Below are 17,025 nucleotides of genomic sequence, written 5' to 3'. Positions count from 1 at the left end.
TTCCAATAGCTTCTCCTTGCGGGAACAAGATGCACACTGCTATGCAGTCCTACGTAGCAGGCCTGCCTGCTTCTCCAGATCAACCCCCTCCTGCCGCTCTCCCCAGCTCTTGGCTCTGCTTCATTTCCTCTGTTCTGTATATAGGCTAAGCCCCTGCCCTTACAGCTCTGTCTAGGGCACTCTGCCCCAGAGTCTGCCTGGCTGTCTCCTTCCCACCATTTAGTTTTTAGCTCAAAACTCACCTCCTGAGGGAGGTCCTTCCCTGATCACTTAAATAAAAGCCCTGTTCACCCCCCTCTCTTTCCTTCGTGTTAGTTTCTTCACAGCACTTACCACGATTGGATTTTATCTTACTTATTTGGTTTTTGGTTTATTATCTGCCTCTCCTACACCTGTGGAGAGAGATTTTTGTCTTGTCTCTTCTGTAGACCAGAGCCATGGATGGTTTGGGGCTCAGTAAATATTTACTAATGGGGGTGCCAATAAGACAACAAAGTTATTGAGGGCATAATGGGCTGAGGCAATGGAGGATGCTCTAGGGTCTGATTATACTCTTGTCTCTGTTTTTCTAGATGTTTGCTGTCATTTGAGCCTCACAAGTCATGAAGGGAGATTCCATTATTATTGTTCATGATTTACAGATAAATAATTGAGGCACAGAGTGGCACAGTGAGTTATACAGCGGCTCAGGATTCAAACCCAGGCCCGTCCGACTACAGGGCCCGAAGTATAATGCCCTTCCAGGGAATGGAGCGACAAACAGGTCCACCCCAACCCCAGCATAGATGCTGCACACACCTTGGCCTCAAGGCGTGGCCTGTAGGCTGCCATCTGCAGGACCCACAGACCCTGGGATCCAGCCCACCTGTTTCCTGCTGATCCGTAAAGCAGGAGACCAGGTCAGGAACCACTCACCTTGATCCCATCTGTAGCGTTGTGTACCACAGTGGTTTGTGGCTCCTGTGAGAGAAGATGAGAATTATCCTCCTGACCTGGGGACAGACCTACAGCTCTTCCCTGAGGGACCCCATCCTTAGCCCAGTCCCTCATTGACCCTATGATGACCACTGAGGCCTGCCCACCAGCCATTCCCACAAGACAAAATATCCTGGCTCACCTGGGTCCCAGGCAGCTGGGAAGCCCCAGATTTAGGGGACAGTACTGGCTTAGTAAAAAGGACCGGCCTGGCATTTAAGAAGAGCAGGTACCAGAGAAGCTGAGAGGACAAGGGCCTCTGCCCCTGATTCCTGCTGGATCTGAGTATTCTTTCTGCATGGGACAAGTACACTGGAGGAGCTGTGGGGCTGAGGGCACAGGCCAGGCCCTGCCAACAGCGTTCATCAAGGGGTGTGTAGGAGGCGGGGACACAGGGAGACCGGACTAAAGTCTCACAAAAAGACCCAGGATGCCCCCGCAGCAAGCTGAGTCCGGGGAGCTGCCTGCTTTACCTTCTAATGCCTTCCCCAGAGTTCCTGTCCCTGTTGTGCCGAAAGGCAGCACGAGGGACCGGGGCTGCAGGCAGTAGGAACAGCAGGTACAGTCACCCCTCCTTCTCTTCCAGTCATCCCCCGTGCGAACTCTCTAGTTAGTCACTACTAGCAGAAAGAACTCTGAGAGCACACGGTGCCCCCAGCATGGCGCTTTCTAGGACCTCAGAGACCTCAGCACCATCCAGAGGTGGGGGACCTCAGCCCTCCTTCCTGTTCGTAGCTTTGCAAAGGAGAGGCTGAGGCCGATTTTACAAGGAGGCCTCCAAGAACTGAACGACAGCTCCCAAGAAAGCTCCTACCCTTTTTTATGAGCCACTCACCTTCCCGGCCCCCACAGCAGACCTATGGGGGCCCTGCCTGGGGCTAAGAGGTTTAGCTGAGAGCCCTGACCACTCTTCCCCACCCCCAACAGCAAAAGGAGCAGGAGCGGTAGTTCTGCGGGCAGGAAGGAGCATGGCCACACGGGACAATGAGGGGCAAGGGGCCCATGGGGCAGGACACAAAGCAGCCTGCTCTATAGGGATGAGAAGGAGAGGGCCAAGGAGGCCTGGGAGGGAGGGCAAGAAAAGGAAGGGAGGAGCGAGAGGCAGCCAGGGGCAGGGGCGGAGAAGCCGGAGTCAGGAGGTACCATGGCCGTCTGCAAGGGCGCGGGCTCTTGGGCTGGGCTTACGAGACTGTTTTTGTTGTTGCTCTGTGGCTGAGACAAGAAAACAGATGGTTTAGTTCCTCTAGAGTCACCAAAGGCGCTCAGGTTCGACTCCCAAACCTCCCTTGCCCCCCCGGCCTGGCCCGGAGGAGCTAGGCCTGAGGTGGCCTCCATAATACTGTGTGGATGGGAGCAATGGTCAGAGAGATGATTGACTGGAGGAGGTATTGGAGAGGCCCAGAGACCTAACGCTGGAGGCATCCTTAAGGTGAGACCGGGCCAAAGACTTGTTTCAAAGCATCTCTCCAGAAATCTCTGCTTATGCCAGATGCCATGTTTTATTGCACAATCACATTTTACCCAAAGAACTTCAGGATCTTCTCACTTAACAGGGAAAAAGAAGGGCGGTTTATAAGAAAGCAGAACAAAATGCAGAAACACTGGGTCCCCTATCTGTGGGCAGTCTCCTGCTGCCCTTTCAACCTGCCACCTGCATTTCCTTTCCCTTAAGACACCAGGCTGAAGCCTGGTCTGAAAAGAGGAGGAACATGAAGAGAAAGAAAACCTTGCCCAGAAGATGGTGTCCAGAGAGAAAACAAGGGGATGTGACTTTGGATACAGAATGCACCCACTGCCCCCAGGGAGCAGAGACAAGGCTGTGCTATTGGCTTTTCCCCCTGATAGATCATAGACTTGCGCAACTGGGAGTGAGGGCAGAGCTCCAAGGAGGGGCAGGTGAATCCGGGGGTGGGGGGTGGCTATGGCTGCAGTCCCAGAACCCAGCCCGTGGGAGAGCAGGCTGCCCAGCTGGCCAACATTCCCAATAGCAGCAGACCACCGGGCTATCCTGGGACATCTACTTGCCTTTTGAAATGTTACACCAAGTGGCACAGTGAGGGAGGGTTTGGGAAGGATGGTGAGGAAGGAAGGGGGCTGATCTCCAGGGCAGGGAGCCTCTTATAATGCCCTCACCAATGTACTCGGTCTCACTGGGAGTCCCAGTGGAGCCAGTGGCCACTGAGAACAGTCTGATGCCTGCAAGTTCTTCAAAAGACAGAGAGACAAACATGTAGCTACCATCTCTGAGCCGGGCACAAATGAGGACACCCTGGCAAGTAGCATGTGGTTCTTCTCTCCTAGAACGCACACGGAAAGCTATCCAGACTATCCTATTTCTTCTTGCTTGGAGGCTTCTCTTATGGCCCCTTGGACCAGACCTGAAGACGTCCAACCCTCGGTTGCTGTTAATGGCCGAGATGTCCCCAAACCCAGAGCTAGGCATGGAACCTTAAGCCAGGCACCAAGGGGTACCAGACCCCACTGAACCCTGTCGGCTGGAGAAGAGAGGTCCCAGGAAGAGTCAGGATGTGGGTCTAAACTCACGTGAACTCTGCATTCTTCCATTTCCCCCCCAGAAGGAGCAGAGCCGTCCTCGCTCAACTACTAAGTCCGACCTGTTTGGGACTGACCGGATAAGGCTGTCCTGCCTGCAAAGCCCAGCTGAGACAGAGACCCTGGCAGGGGGCAAAGGCTCCAGGGCACCCTTAAACCTGCCATGGCTGCAGAGGCCTGGGATGTCACCAGGTGGCCCCACCTCTGACTTTAATGGCTGGTTTTGTAACAATTCAGGCTGTTATGCTCCCCTTGGTGGCCTGCGTCCCATGAGAAAGAAGCGTTTTCCACAGTCTTTCAGCTGTCCCCCTGAGGGGTGGGTGGAAAGGATGAAACGTTGGGCACAGCCTGTTCACGGGCACTCGCTCAGGGGCACGGGCCCAGAGAGTGAGGCTCGGGGCCGTGAGCCTACAGACCAGCTCCTCTGCCCACCACACAGATGCCCACCGGCTACCAGTCTATAGGAAGCGCCCAGTGAGCAGGGCCTCTCCTCCTGAGCAACAGCGAGTGAGGGTCTCTCCCTGTGACTGCCACCTGGCCCCGAGTTCCTGCTGGTTTCACTTCCTGCCCTGGGCTGCTGGAGGCAGTCCGAGCTCTGCAGGGGGTGAAGGGTGCCACACCACACACTCCGATGCCCACTGTTTAGGCCTCCGGGAGACCTTGGGCAATGGCCCCCGCCTGGCAGGACAGGCCACGCTGGCCCACACAGCACAGACATGCAGTGAGGATGAGTGAAGCACACGCACATGGCGGAATGGGTTTGCGTGGCTGGCAGGCGGGCGCAGGCAGCATGGAGTAGGCAGATGGGTGGGCAGGCAAGGCTCACCATTAGGTGCACGCTGGAACTCGACTTCCTTTTCTGGACACATCACAGCGAAAGGGAAAGAGAAGGGGAAAGAGGAGGTGAGAAGAGAAGCACAGAGATGCTGCAGGTTAGTGCACCAGCATGGGCTCTGCCTCAGGAGAAAAGAGCAGAAGAAGGGGACCTGGAGCCCGGCACCAGAACGATTCACACAGCGCCTAGGCCACCAGGCACACGCAGGCCTCCGGGCCCTGGGAGAACGCCTTTGCTGTCAGGTTCACAAACACAGCTTTAGTATATTCTAAGACTCTCAGCCTTGCTCACAGAAAGCTTTGTGAAGAGGTTAAGTCACAAGTTTATAAAGGTAACATTTGGCTGCACATTTATGGGTTTGGGCTTCTAAGACTGGCTCACTGTAAGGTTATTTATTTTCCCTCGTTACTAGGTCTGCCTGAAATTCGGCTGAGCAGCTACCAGGTAAATAGCAAAAGCCACTCGAGGCCATCCTCAGCTCTGGAGACCCCGGACTCCTGAACAGAGACTTTTTTGCTGCATCCCTACACTGCTTTTCAGATAAAGATGGTGAGCTTTGGAAACCCTCTGATGAACGGTGAGTTGGTGGCACCCCTTTCTTTGTCAGTATGGCCGTGCTCATCCGGAAGACGGCAGTATCTCACTGCATTTTGCAGTCAGTGGGACATGGGAGAACAGGAGTGCTAAAGCGGAGCGATCACAAAGACGTCAAGATGGAAACCGGGGGGGGGGGGGATGCTGAAAGCTGTGATTCCTCAGCCTCGCTCGGCCAGATGCTCACGGACGTTACGTTCAGATGTGAAACAAGAGCATAAAAATAAAGACCACATGGAAGGCTGAAAATACACCTCAGAAGACTGTGTCTAAAAGGTGAAAGGCACTTAAATAGTTTATAATTAGCTTGCTGGGAGACAGAAGTCCCCTCGGAACCTATCTGTTGTCTGACGACTGTTCTAGGCACAGTGAACATGCCAGATAAAAGTTCCTTTCCTCCAGAGGTGGACATCCTACTTTAGAGGACATTTTCAGGACAATATTAAATTTAAAAGGAGGGGACTACAAGTATTTAAAAGAATTTAAACTGATATCTAAAGAAAAAGCAAGCCTAAAAATCACTGGGCTGCTGCTTTTTTTTTTTTTTAAGTAAATTCTATGCCCAATGTGGGGCTCAAACCTATGACCCTAAGATCAAGAGTCACATGCTCTACTGACTGAGACAGCCAGGTGCCCCCAAATTGGGCTTTTTTGCATTAGCCTTTTGTTTATGCCCAAATATGAGATTTTATTTCCGAAATTATTCCTCAAAAAGAGGAAGTTGCTTTGCATTCATACTTATCCTTTTATCCAACCAGAGTGTTTACAATGTGAGGGGAGGTCCACCTCTGTCATCTCCTCGGTGCCTAGCAAAATCCCATAAAGGTAACTTACAATCAACAAACTTTTGCTGAGTTGACCTGGGTTTGCTGATTCTGGTTTTCCCTCAGGCTAAAGCACAGCACAGGTCTCTAAGTTGCCCAGGATCCCTGAGTGAAAACTTTGGGAGCACTAGCCAGGCCCACCCCTGGTTCTAGTGATTTCCAGGCGCTCGCTGTGAAAGGCCAGTGCAGACAGCCAAGCACTTTCAATTGTCTGCTTCACCTAATGGGGAGGAAACTCCCAATCGTTAGCTGGCTCTGTTTTTCCTCAACTGTCCCGCATGAAAACCCGAGACAATCCTTTTCTACTCAAGGGCTGGTTTCTCCTAGGTTAGTAGACTTCTGTCAGTTCCTCTCTGCATCCTTCCACGGCTTTGCCCTCAGCCACGCACAGCTGAGCTCCTCTCAAGCAGCATACTGCGGCACTGTTTAAATACCAGATCATTTTTTAAGAACCACATCTCACTTTTATTTACAAATTAAATATTTATTTAAAATTGGAAGCCAGAAAAGGATTCAAACCTACTTTCCACACTTAAACAAATATTCAAACAGTACTTAAGGAAATGGCTATATCCCTTTTTTTTTTTTAATTTTTGTTCCTTTTTTTTTTTTTTTTTTTTAAAGGCTGGATGGCCGTTCTGGCCTGGGATGAGCAAAATGCACTCACTGTCCTCAGCTAGGGGCCTCTCAGGATCTGAGAGTTTGTGGTCCCTCCAGTCTTGTCCCTGCAAGTGGCTGTCAGTCTTCTACAAACCCTGGGTCCCTGTATCCACTCTCAGAGAAACCAAACCAGAACCTGGGGTCCCTACACTCAAAGTGGACTCAATGCTCAAACCAATGCTAATATTCAAGCATCTTGTGAAAGCTTCTGGACGTGAGGAGAAAACCTTCCTATAGACCTTAAGCACCAGGAACTGGGAAAGCAAGGTGGGGTCTATAAGAGACCCAGGCTGCTCACAGGTCAGCATCTTCTGAGCAACCTCACAGGCCTCCCTCATACACGTGTCATCACCTTGACCTTCAGGAGAGTCCACAAAAGTCGAACCCCATACATCTTGCTTTGTCTTCCCCCTCTGCCTTTCGCAGCACTTCTGTCCAACCATGCCATTCATTGTTACATACATGTTCCCCACTCTGAAAGGTCTGCAGCCACGTTACAAGCAACTTGGAAAACAAAGAAGGGGAAAAAACCCCCACCCGTAATCCTCTCTCTCTTGCTAGTCTTTTTTCTTATATAATTTAGAAACGTCATTATAAGCTACATCCCAGTTGATGCCTTACTTTTAAAACAAACAGTATTTTGATTTTTATTCTGATTTTCAAAGGAATGCACGGTCTAGGTAAAAAATGTAGAAAACACAGAAAAAAAAAATAAAATAAAAGTTTCCCAAATTCCTATCACCCAGTGAAGTTACTATTAACACTTCGTGGGATTTCTTCCAGTTCTTCTTCTATCCATATAATATATACTGAATATAACTGAAAAACACATTTTTTAAAACAAAATTTAGATGACAGTGTACATACTGCTTTATATCCCACTTTTTCCATTTAATAGAAAACATACCATTCTATAGTCGTGAAAAATTAGTAACTCTGTAAAGGTCTAGTGAATGGATTTCCTGTAGTTATTTAGTCATTATCTTACTGACTTTTGAAATCATCTCCAATTTTTTCAGTTAGAAATAATGTCATGTTGAACATCCTTCTGCTTTCAGTTTTTCCATATTTTGAATTATTTCTTTTCTCCTAAAGTTTATTTATTTATTTTAGTAATCTCTACACTCAGTGTGGGGCTTGAACTCACGACCCCAAGATCAAGAGTCACATGCCCTTCCGACTGAGCCAGCCAGGGGCCCCTTGAATTATTTCTTTAGGAGAAATTCCCAGAAGTAAAATTAAAGGGTAAAAACAGCAGGAACATTTTTATGGCTTTTGACATGCAGGCTGTTTCCAAAAGGGCCTTTTTTATTTGCGCTACTATCCCAAACTTAAGAGTCAAAATACGGCGCCTCATTTCAACTTGCATTTTGCCCATACTAGTGAGGCTAAACCTGCACATTTGTTAACCAGTTCTACCTCCTCTTTTCTGGGTTGTCAGTGCAACTTCTCTGACCATTTATCTACTGGGTTTTAGGGGGGACTCTTATTTGTTAGGGAGAGCTTTTTTTTTTTTTTTTTTTTTGTATAAAAATAATATTAACTCTTCCCATCACACCTGCTGTGAATATTTTCCTCACCCTGTTGCTGGCCTTTCAATGTTGGTTGGTTATTCCCTTCTTAAACATTTCATCTTTGCCTTTGTTCCCATCACTATATTCAAAGTCTTTTCTCATGCACAAAACTCACAGAGCACATAGCAGGGTCAGACACTAGCTTCCCCACTGTGTTATCATTTGAAGCAATTTACTTAACCATTTGCTTGCCATGCCCTCATCCTTCTCAGTGCTCTGTAAGGGCCGACATTGTTGCACACTTCTCTTCTCCCCCACCTCTTCTGTCTGTTCTCTTTCCTTTGATGATTCCTCTTCTTCTTCCAGCCTCTCAATGACAGAGGCCCTGAAATTTTGTCTTTATTGAACTCTTAAACCTTCATGCTCTTTAGAGTCATATGGGAGAAGGGGAATATTAATAAAATTCAGATTCTGCCTCCCACCCACGGCTTCCTGAATCTGAATTCCAGGCTGAACCCTGGAAGCTGTATCTTTTTAATTAGCTCCTCCACTAATACGACATGGCTGCACCAGACACTCATCCCTGGGACCAGCCATCTAGAAAGCTCCATTAGAAACCTATCCTTCAATGGCCCCTTTATCTATCTTTTCACCACCATCTTGGCTGTTACTGCTTTATTTCAGGTCCTATTTTGTGCAATCATTCTTTCCTTCAGCCCTTCAGAGCTACTGAAGTTCCCAGAATCATAACACTGTTTTAAACCTATATATCTTATGCTATTCCTTCTGCTTGGAAGTCCCCCCCCCCCCCTCTCCTGCTCACTTCAACATGGCAAGATCCTTCAATTCAGTTCATGGGCCATTTCCTTTAGGAAGATTTCCTGTTTTGGCTTAGCTGCTGGTCCCTGCTCCCCCAGGGCCCGTCCTGAGCACATCTCCTTCAACAGACCTGCCCAGAGCAGGGAAACCAGCCTCTCCCCAAATCTAAACACCTTAAAGGGTAGATTGTGTTGCTGTCTTCCCAGCTCCTGAAGCACGGATCTGGCTGAGTGAGTGAGCTCATGGGATTCACTCACATGAGTCCCCACCTGCACGGCCAGTGTTGACCTCTTCCCTGGGCCACATCAGGTACTTCCCAGCACCTTAAGAGACCTCTCCCCCCAGATCTCCACCTGTCTCTCCATCTCAGTGGGGTCCAAATAAAACTCTTGCTATCGTAATGCGCGTTCCTTCACAACTACTCTCATTTCTAGCAGGGGTACCACCAGTTCTTCCAACATTCGAGCAACATCGACATCATCTTTCATGGTTCCTTTTTAACATATCCAGTGTGAACTTCCTTTGACACACCTCTAAACAGAGCTAATATCTAATCAGAGCCTCACATTCCTGGTGACAGCTGGACCAATTCTCCATAGGTAGCACCTATTCTAATTGGTTGGTGCCTGGGTTCTTCTGGGGTTAAGTATCTTCAATATTAGTCCTAGTTTCTATTTCTAATCATCTTTGCTTTACCTTATGCCCAGATTATAACAAATCCTACCTGATACCTCTGTGTCTAGTTCCCACCCTCTTCTATTCGTCGTTACACCCTTAGCCAAATCTTTTGAAAACATTGCTCTTACCGTAGTTTCCCTGCTCAGTGGCCTATGTTTCCTGTGGTCTGACACACAAACCTCCACTCCCACTGCCCGACCAGACCAAGCCAGCTGTCTTTTCGACATCCTTCTAACCACAAACCCCATGTTCCAGTTGGGCAGAGAACATCAATATATAGGACAGAATCCATAAAAATATTTGTTGTCTCGAAGTTATAGCAGAAACACCTTCTCATTTTAAAGAAAACACGTGTACAAAGTGAAAAATGAAAGATGTGTCTTTCTACCCTGTCCTCACCTCCAATCCCATTCTCTAGAGGCAATCGCTGACTGGGCTCCAATCTTCCTACATCTTTTAAGCTTTCTCCAGTAAGTTTTTGCCCAGAAGCTTCCTGCACTGAACCATGTAATGGAGGGTCGAGTACCATAGACCATTCAGTGCTAAGCTGATTCCAGGTGTGTCCAATTTCCTCTTCAATTAACCTTACAACTTCTCAAAGCTAGATGAAAACTACATCACCTCTTCTACCTCTTGTGGGCCCCCAGAACTGAGTGTAGCACTGGGCCTCTGATAGGTACTTATTAAATACTTTGTAAAGAATAACTGATTCTAGCTTCTTTCCTGGATAGAAATATGCAAAATCTCTCTCCAATTAAACCTGCCACCTTTTCCTAATTTGGTTCCCCCCATTCCAGTTCATATCCCTATAACTGGGGGGCTGCTGGTCACCCCCAGATCCATGTCAGCTGGTATGTGTGGAGCCCAAGCTCCCCTCCTTGGTGCAGAAGCACACAGAAGCAGGCATGCAGAGAATGAGGGAAAGAGGAAAGGGAGCGGGGGAGGGGAATGGGGCACACAAGTATATCTCAGCTGGGGACAGAAGATCCTGGGGAAAGGCCCAATTTCAACTCTGGAGGGAATGTAAAGGTTTGGATTATTTCATCATTTGAAATACCCTATGGTGTAAATTGGTAGGCTTCAAGATAGTATTAACTCCTATCCGATGCCCCAGACCCAGGATGCTTTCTGCCCCCAAAGCATTTATAGAACACTCTGGGCCCTGTGAGGACCCCTAGCCACCTCTCCTTCCCCTTCACCAAGCAGCCACTCCCACTAGGGCTTTCCGCTGGTCCCTGTGGGTCCCTGTTCTCTCCTCTTGCTGTGACCCCATGGGAAAAGCTCCTTCACCAAATGGGAACGAGCTGTGATATACCACGTCCCTCGCATGTTTCTGGGGAGCCTATGCCTTTAGAAAGTTTAAGACACTTTTCACTTAGTGGCATTTGAGCTGGGTTCTGGAAGTGCTTTGGAGATAAGACAAAAAACTAAAAGGATAGTGGCCTCAGGTTCCACGCCCTGTACCCTGAATCAGCCAGGCTAACTCTGCTTTCATTTGATAAAAAGGGTTTGTGCTCCAAAAAGAAAAAGGAAAAAGATTACCCAAACGACCTAAAAAACCCTGAGAGTCAAGCCGTGGAGAAGAGGCATATGTCTGCAGTCAGGCTCAGGACTGAGCTCTAGGAAACTACAATTTAGATCACTTCCCCTGAGTCTTTACGCTGAAGCTAGGGTCAAAGGAAACACATCTTTCTTCTGCCCTCTCAGGCCAATGGAACCTGCTGTCCTGAGCACAAAGGTTTCTGGTTTTAAAGCAGAAAAGCAAGGATGGGAAGGTTCCTGGGGAAAGGAGGAACAAAGCCAAGAACCCCCCGACAGAGACTGTAGGGAGAGAGGCCAGTCTCGGGCTAGAGGGGTGAAGACACCTACCTTGACACCACCGTCCGACTTCTTGTTCAGTAGGCTTTTGGCAGCTGTGAAAACAAAAAGGAAAATCAAGCCTCTTGCATTGTCCCCTCTCCCTAACCTGAAGTCTGGCAGCCGGATCCGCAAGTCTGCTGGGTCTGTCAAGGGGGCCAGGAGGCTCCTGAAGCCCCTGGAAAAGGCCCTTCCTGGTAGCCTCAAAGCAAGAAGGGCATCTCAAGCTGTGTCAGACCCTCAGGGTGGCACCCAGGATCTTTCCTGCCACGGAAGAGGGCTCAGCGGAAACAGGGACACACTGCACGTGGGAGGAGAAACCACATTCAGTACAGGAGCTGCCTGGGATACTGGGAACTCTGCCTTCAACAGCTTCCACCCAGGTCTGGAAGCAGAGTGCCAGGGTGAAAGGTGAGGGCTCCGTCCCTAGCTGCCATGAAGTTCCTCAGAACGGCCAAGCTGGAAGGATGCAAGACATCTCCTGAGAGCTCGTAAGAAACAAGAGTGTCACAGTTCACGAAGGAGACCAGACGTGAGGACAGACAGACACAGACACAGAGACCAGGACCACCTACAGGAGGGTTTTGCCAGGGGGGTTGAAGCCTTGACTGGGCAGGTCCTCACCGGGCTTACAGGGTCCTATCTGCCCCTCTTTCCTCAGTCTACTCTCTGGACCCACTGAGCAGGAAGGACTGGGCAGAATAGCGAGGTATTAAACAGATTCTAGCCAGGCACAGGATGAGGCTCAAGGCTGACTCGCTTCTTGTAGGAAGGCTGGTGACACCTGCTGGTCACCGAGGCCACAGGAATGTAGCAGACAGTGGATGGGAGAGTCTGGGAGGCACAGGGGGATGGAATCAGCCCAACTATCTGATCCACCTGGACTTCACCGGCTCTACCAGTTGCTACCTGTATGACCTTGAGTGAGTTACTTAACCTCTCTGAACCTCAGTTTCTTTATCTATAAAATGAGATAAAATAGGGCCTAGGTCACAGGACAGGGGTGGGGACCTAAGGGGACCATGCATGAAGAGCACTAGGCAGAGTGCTTGGCACGTAGCAAGTACTCACTAAGTGAAGCCCATTGTCACCATTCCTGCTGACATTCCTCCCTTCAGGTGGCCATTCCTACCCAAGTAGGGTCCCACCTCTCTCCAGGGAGAACAGGGATCCCTCCCTCACAAGAATTCTGACCTCCCAAAATGGCCTGTGATCCTATCTCCAGTCATGCTGGGGTGATCTGAAGCTTATTTTTTTAATGTGTTTACTGCATTGCCTGACCACCTACTGTGTGAAGCGCTTTACATACCTCAGAGTTCCAAACTCTGGCTGCCCTTTAGAATTGCTTCCGGGGAGCTTAACAAAAATCATTATGTCTATGCCCTAGAGATTCTGATTTTGTTTGTCTGGGGTGAGGGTGTCGGCATCAGGATGTCTGACAAACTGTCCTTTACAGGCAGGGTTGAGAGCCTTCGACATACATGATCTTAATCATCACCATATTATTCATTACGCCACCGGAGAAAGGAGGAAACTGAGGCTGAGAGGGCTGACTAGACTCGCTCCGGGTGTGGCAGGGCTAGGATCCAAACCCAGGGATGGCTCTCCCCACAGCTTCTGTACTCCACAGCCTTTTAGACCCGGAGGCCTGCAAATGCCAGACTTCACCACAATTTTGAGGGCCACGGCTTCCTCTGTAGGGTCTCCCAGCAGTGCTGACGAAGCCTAGTCCTAGCACTGGGCAGCTCCAGCCACGCCGGGGACTGTCTCTGGGGGCTGCCACTGGCCGCAGCCCTCAGGCAGGCCAGGCTCTCGGCCATCTGGAGGAAAGCCTCCGGCTGCCCAGCTCCACGTCCCCAGGCTATTGCCTCCTGAGTGTTGGCAAGCGCCCAGCATGCACGGCTGGTTAGGGGGCTCTGTGACACCAATGCGCTCGCAGATGCCAAGTTAGGTGGTCGGTCCGGCATGCCCATCTCAGCCCGCAAGCATGGGACTCGCCTCCCTGGTGAGTGGGCCTGGCATGCTGGCCCTCCTGGTGGGGTGGCAGGGAGCCGAGGCAGGCGGTCAGGGGACTCATGCCACGTACCTTGCCCGGCCAGGCCGGCGGCGCTCGCGGCAGGCGAGGCGGGGGCGGAGCTCTGCCTGCCAACTGAGGGGATACAATCTCTCAGTGCACAGAGCTGCCGCAAAGCCACAGGGGCCCGTCAGCAGTGAGCATGCCCCAGCACGAGGCGCGGGAACCGCTGGCCGCCCACGCGCAGCAGGGCCCAGGCGGCGTGGCCAAGCCAGCCGAGCTGGGGGAGCGACAGGCGCCAGGGGCAGGCTGAGGAGCAGGTGCAGCCAGCCCTGCAGCAGTCTGGGGACCTGAGAGGACTGGGTTCGGTCAGGGTGTGGGGATCACCACAGCTCTAGCACCTGTCCCATGAGCACCTCAGGTGAGGGTCTCCAGGGAAAAGCCTGAATTGGTGAGAGGTGGTGTCCTTTCTGAGGCAGCCGAGCCCTAGCTTGAGGCTGTGAGGAAACGGAGCCTCACCTTCAGACCTTCCCTCCCTAGGGGACCTAAACGAGGACATTATCGGAGAGTCCTTTCCTCTGGCCATATTCCAAACAGGAGGGACACTGGCATCTGGGGCCCAGGGAGGGTGCATGGCCCTTGTGCAGCTAAGTTCACTGATGGGCCCCAGCTCCCTATCCCTCTCTTAATCCTCTAGTTCCTCAGAGACACGGGTTGCTTTCCTTCTTCAAGGCAGGTAGCCAGGACGGACAGTTTTTGTCAGCCTGTACTTCAGTATTCTGAGGGTGAAGATGCCCAAGAAATGAGCTCCCAGAAAGAAAACAAAGGCTGCTGAAGCAATACGTTCTAGAAGCCCTGATTCCACTATTAGCCAATCTGCTACAGTCCACATTGCACCCCTTATTTGGGGTAAAGTCAAGAAACAGTCCAGTTCATGCCTTAAAAAAAACCCACACAGGTGTTCTCCCTTCTTGATTAGACCTGATGACACCTCTTTCTGCAGAAGCTTCTAGAGACAGGCTCTGTCCCCACCTGTTCCAGAGTCAGGGCAGCAGAAGTCATCCTAGAATGCTTGCAGCATTTTTTTGGCCTCCTCTGACCCAGGGAAAAGTGAGCTCAAACGCTGACTGGGCAACAAGGACCAGAGGAGGCTCTTTAGGAATGAGTGAAAGTGCTTTGTCCTAACAGAGATCCCAGTCTCCTGAAACCAGGATACCAATTTCCTGAAATGGAATGGGGGTGGGGGAGGTTGATGTGGAGGCCATGGGACAGGGCACATGCTATCGATTTCCTAGTCTAAAAGAGTAGTAGCAGCCTGTTGTCACTCGGAGAGATAACAGATCACCATTCTAGTTTGGCACAGAAATGCCCCCCAGAAAGGCTCTCACACTTCTGAGAAAGTAGAAGCTTCCAATAATTCTGAGGATAAGAAGCCAGATGTGGAACTACAGCTCCATCTCTGTTGGAGACAGCCAAGCTGTGCCCTCCTGCTCTCATTTGTGAGAGCTGAATCCACAATCTTCCCCTCATGGATACCCACATAAGAATGAGCCCCAAACCATGGGATGGGCCTGAGGTGGGACACTTCCCTGGCTCACTCTCCTGTCCTGCCCCTCCAAGGCCCCGTGTCTCTTGCTTGGGTTAGAGCTCATGAAACCCTAGGACTTCTCACCTGCGGCATCCTCAGACACAGGGCCCTTAGGTTACCCTGAACCAGCAGACAAGCTCCTCAAGCTCAAGGGAGAAACCTTAGCCCAGAGTAGCTGCCATACAATCCTGTCTCCATGTCAGTGCAGAAGGAAAGCAAGGGAAGGAATCTCGCCATGAGAATGAAAGAAGGGAGTCTTCAACCAAAACAGTGGGGCTGGGGGGTTGCAGGGCTGGGGGAGGCCAGGCAGGGGGTGGTGGGCAAGGTGGGAAGAGACCTTCTGTCTTCGGTTAAGTTCTGACGTTAACCTTTTCCTCACAGAAAGCCACTGTGCTTCCCCAGAGGGCAAACAAGATGGGGGTAGGGGTGAGGGGTGGGGTGGAGTGTCTTGCATCTTAAAAAGAAATGCCAAGTGATTTACAAATTACTGGTCCCAACTATCCCAATTTCTCCGTCAAATTTAAGCAAGTTGCTTTCCCTCCATCCTGCTGCTCTTTCTTCACTTTTATAGTGAGTATCGCAAAGCATATTGTAAATATGTTTAAACATCTGGAAAAATTTCTATTAGTCATCTCTACTTAGACACAATGAAGTAGAAATGGTCCCAGTAGACAAATGAACAGTGGTGGTTGAGAAGATTCACTACACCTCATGCTTTCTTTTCCCCAGCCCATTGTCCAATATCCTATTGACTGGCTAAAATCCTAAAGCGCTGAGAGTCTTTAGAGAATTAAATAAGAATCCCCAGGGACAAGGTAAATGGGAGTCTGGGCAGGTTACTCCTTGGGAGGGTCTAGAAAATAGAATTCATAAATGTGAACCCAAGAGATGTCCCCCAGAATCTCATGTTATAGGACCCAGCAGCAGCAGCCCCCTCAAAACAGGGTCTTCTTCATCTTGGTCAAGGTATTAGCCTGAGACACCCAGCACTGGGACGGCAATACCCCATTCTGACCCACTCACCTCAGTAGAATTAAAGTGCACGGCTGGGGAAACATACCTGAAAAGTTTCTGGAGACAAGCATGGTCGTGAGGATGGCACCCTGGGGGAAAGAAGAGGGACCTGTGAATTCAAATGGACTCCAGGAAAGCATAGCCTGGTGTTAGGCAGAGGGCAGCCGCTGGCCAGAGCTTCAAGACCTCAGGCATTTGGGGCCCCCCAATATGTATAACCTGCATAGCTCAGCTCCAGCCACAAAGGGGGCTTCCTCTTGTGATGGGGCAGGGGGTGGACTGTTGAAAGCTGTGATTTCAGGATGCTGGCAGCCTGGAAAGGCAAGACTCACCTTCAGTTTTCTCCGAGCATTGAACTTGCGCAAGCACTCCACAGTCTCTTGACGATGCATCATGGATGCCACCGTGGATCGTTGCTGGAAGCCAAACACACAGGCCTGTGAGCCCTCCAGCCAGGGCTTCTGCCCCTCACCCTGGTCCCAGCACTGACGGCTGTGTGCTCAGCTGCCCCAGAGTGGATCCGAAGGTAAAATGAAGTCATGGATGTGAAAATGCTTTTAGACAAAAAGCACTACCCCAAACTCAAGGTTATGTAAGGACAATAATCTGAACACAAATACCACTGATAATTGATGCTAGATGAGGAGGGTGCGTGAGACAGCACTCTCCCCTTCCTTGGGAAATGGAAGCTGGGGAACGTAAGAGAGTATCCTGTGTGTTGTGATCCCCATGCCATCACTCCATCAGCAACTGTTTACTGAGCACCTACTGCATTCCTGAGCAGTGAGAGAACAGGCAGGGTTCCTGCTCTCTACAGAGAAGGTTCATTCCTTCCAAGAGCCCCGCTCAACACACCCCCACAAGGACCTGGATAAAGCTGTGATCTGAGAAGCTAAGGGTCTTCACCTTGAAGCATTCATTCTTTTCATCATTTTGGATCATAATTTTTCTTCAAAGTATCACTGTTAACTTCCTTCTTCCTTAAAGAGTGCACTGGAAATGATTTATAATGATTTCCTTGATGACTGTCAATTATTACATAATATCGTAACATAGTGACGTCCTCAGGGGCTACTGAGTTTATATAACTGTGGAGATAT

The 17,025-nt window shown here is 50.1% G+C and overlaps 1 protein-coding gene across 20 annotated transcripts in view; it reads right to left on the bottom strand.

The window, feature by feature from the left end:
* CAMK2G (calcium/calmodulin dependent protein kinase II gamma) overlaps positions 1-17,025 on the bottom strand; it is a 53,869-nt gene that overhangs the window by 8,701 nt on the left and 28,143 nt on the right. For 5 of the 20 annotated variants that reach the window (XM_045783211.2, XM_045783221.2, XM_087863016.1 and 2 more), the window contains 7 exons: positions 16,258-16,341; positions 15,972-16,014; positions 13,396-13,458; positions 11,322-11,365; positions 4,355-4,387; positions 2,119-2,187; positions 916-960 (listed from right to left, as the gene is read on the bottom strand). In XM_045783211.2, coding sequence (XP_045639167.1) covers positions 916-960; positions 2,119-2,187; positions 4,355-4,387; positions 11,322-11,365; positions 13,396-13,458; positions 15,972-16,014; positions 16,258-16,341 — 381 coding nt within the window. The remainder of the gene's footprint in view (positions 1-915; positions 961-2,118; positions 2,188-4,354; positions 4,388-11,321; positions 11,366-13,395; positions 13,459-15,971; positions 16,015-16,257; positions 16,342-17,025) is intronic. The other 15 variants (XM_045783212.2, XM_045783226.2, XM_045783222.2 and 12 more) reach the window with 7 other exon arrangements.

The sequence above is a fragment of the Ursus americanus genome, chromosome 6 (assembly GCF_024610735.1).
Source record: "Ursus americanus isolate L20-20 chromosome 6, mUrsAme1.1.p, whole genome shotgun sequence".
NCBI lineage: Eukaryota > Metazoa > Chordata > Mammalia > Carnivora > Ursidae > Ursus > Ursus americanus.
Note: the sequence above shows the minus strand (reverse complement) of the source record. Positions and strands in the feature narration are given on the sequence as shown.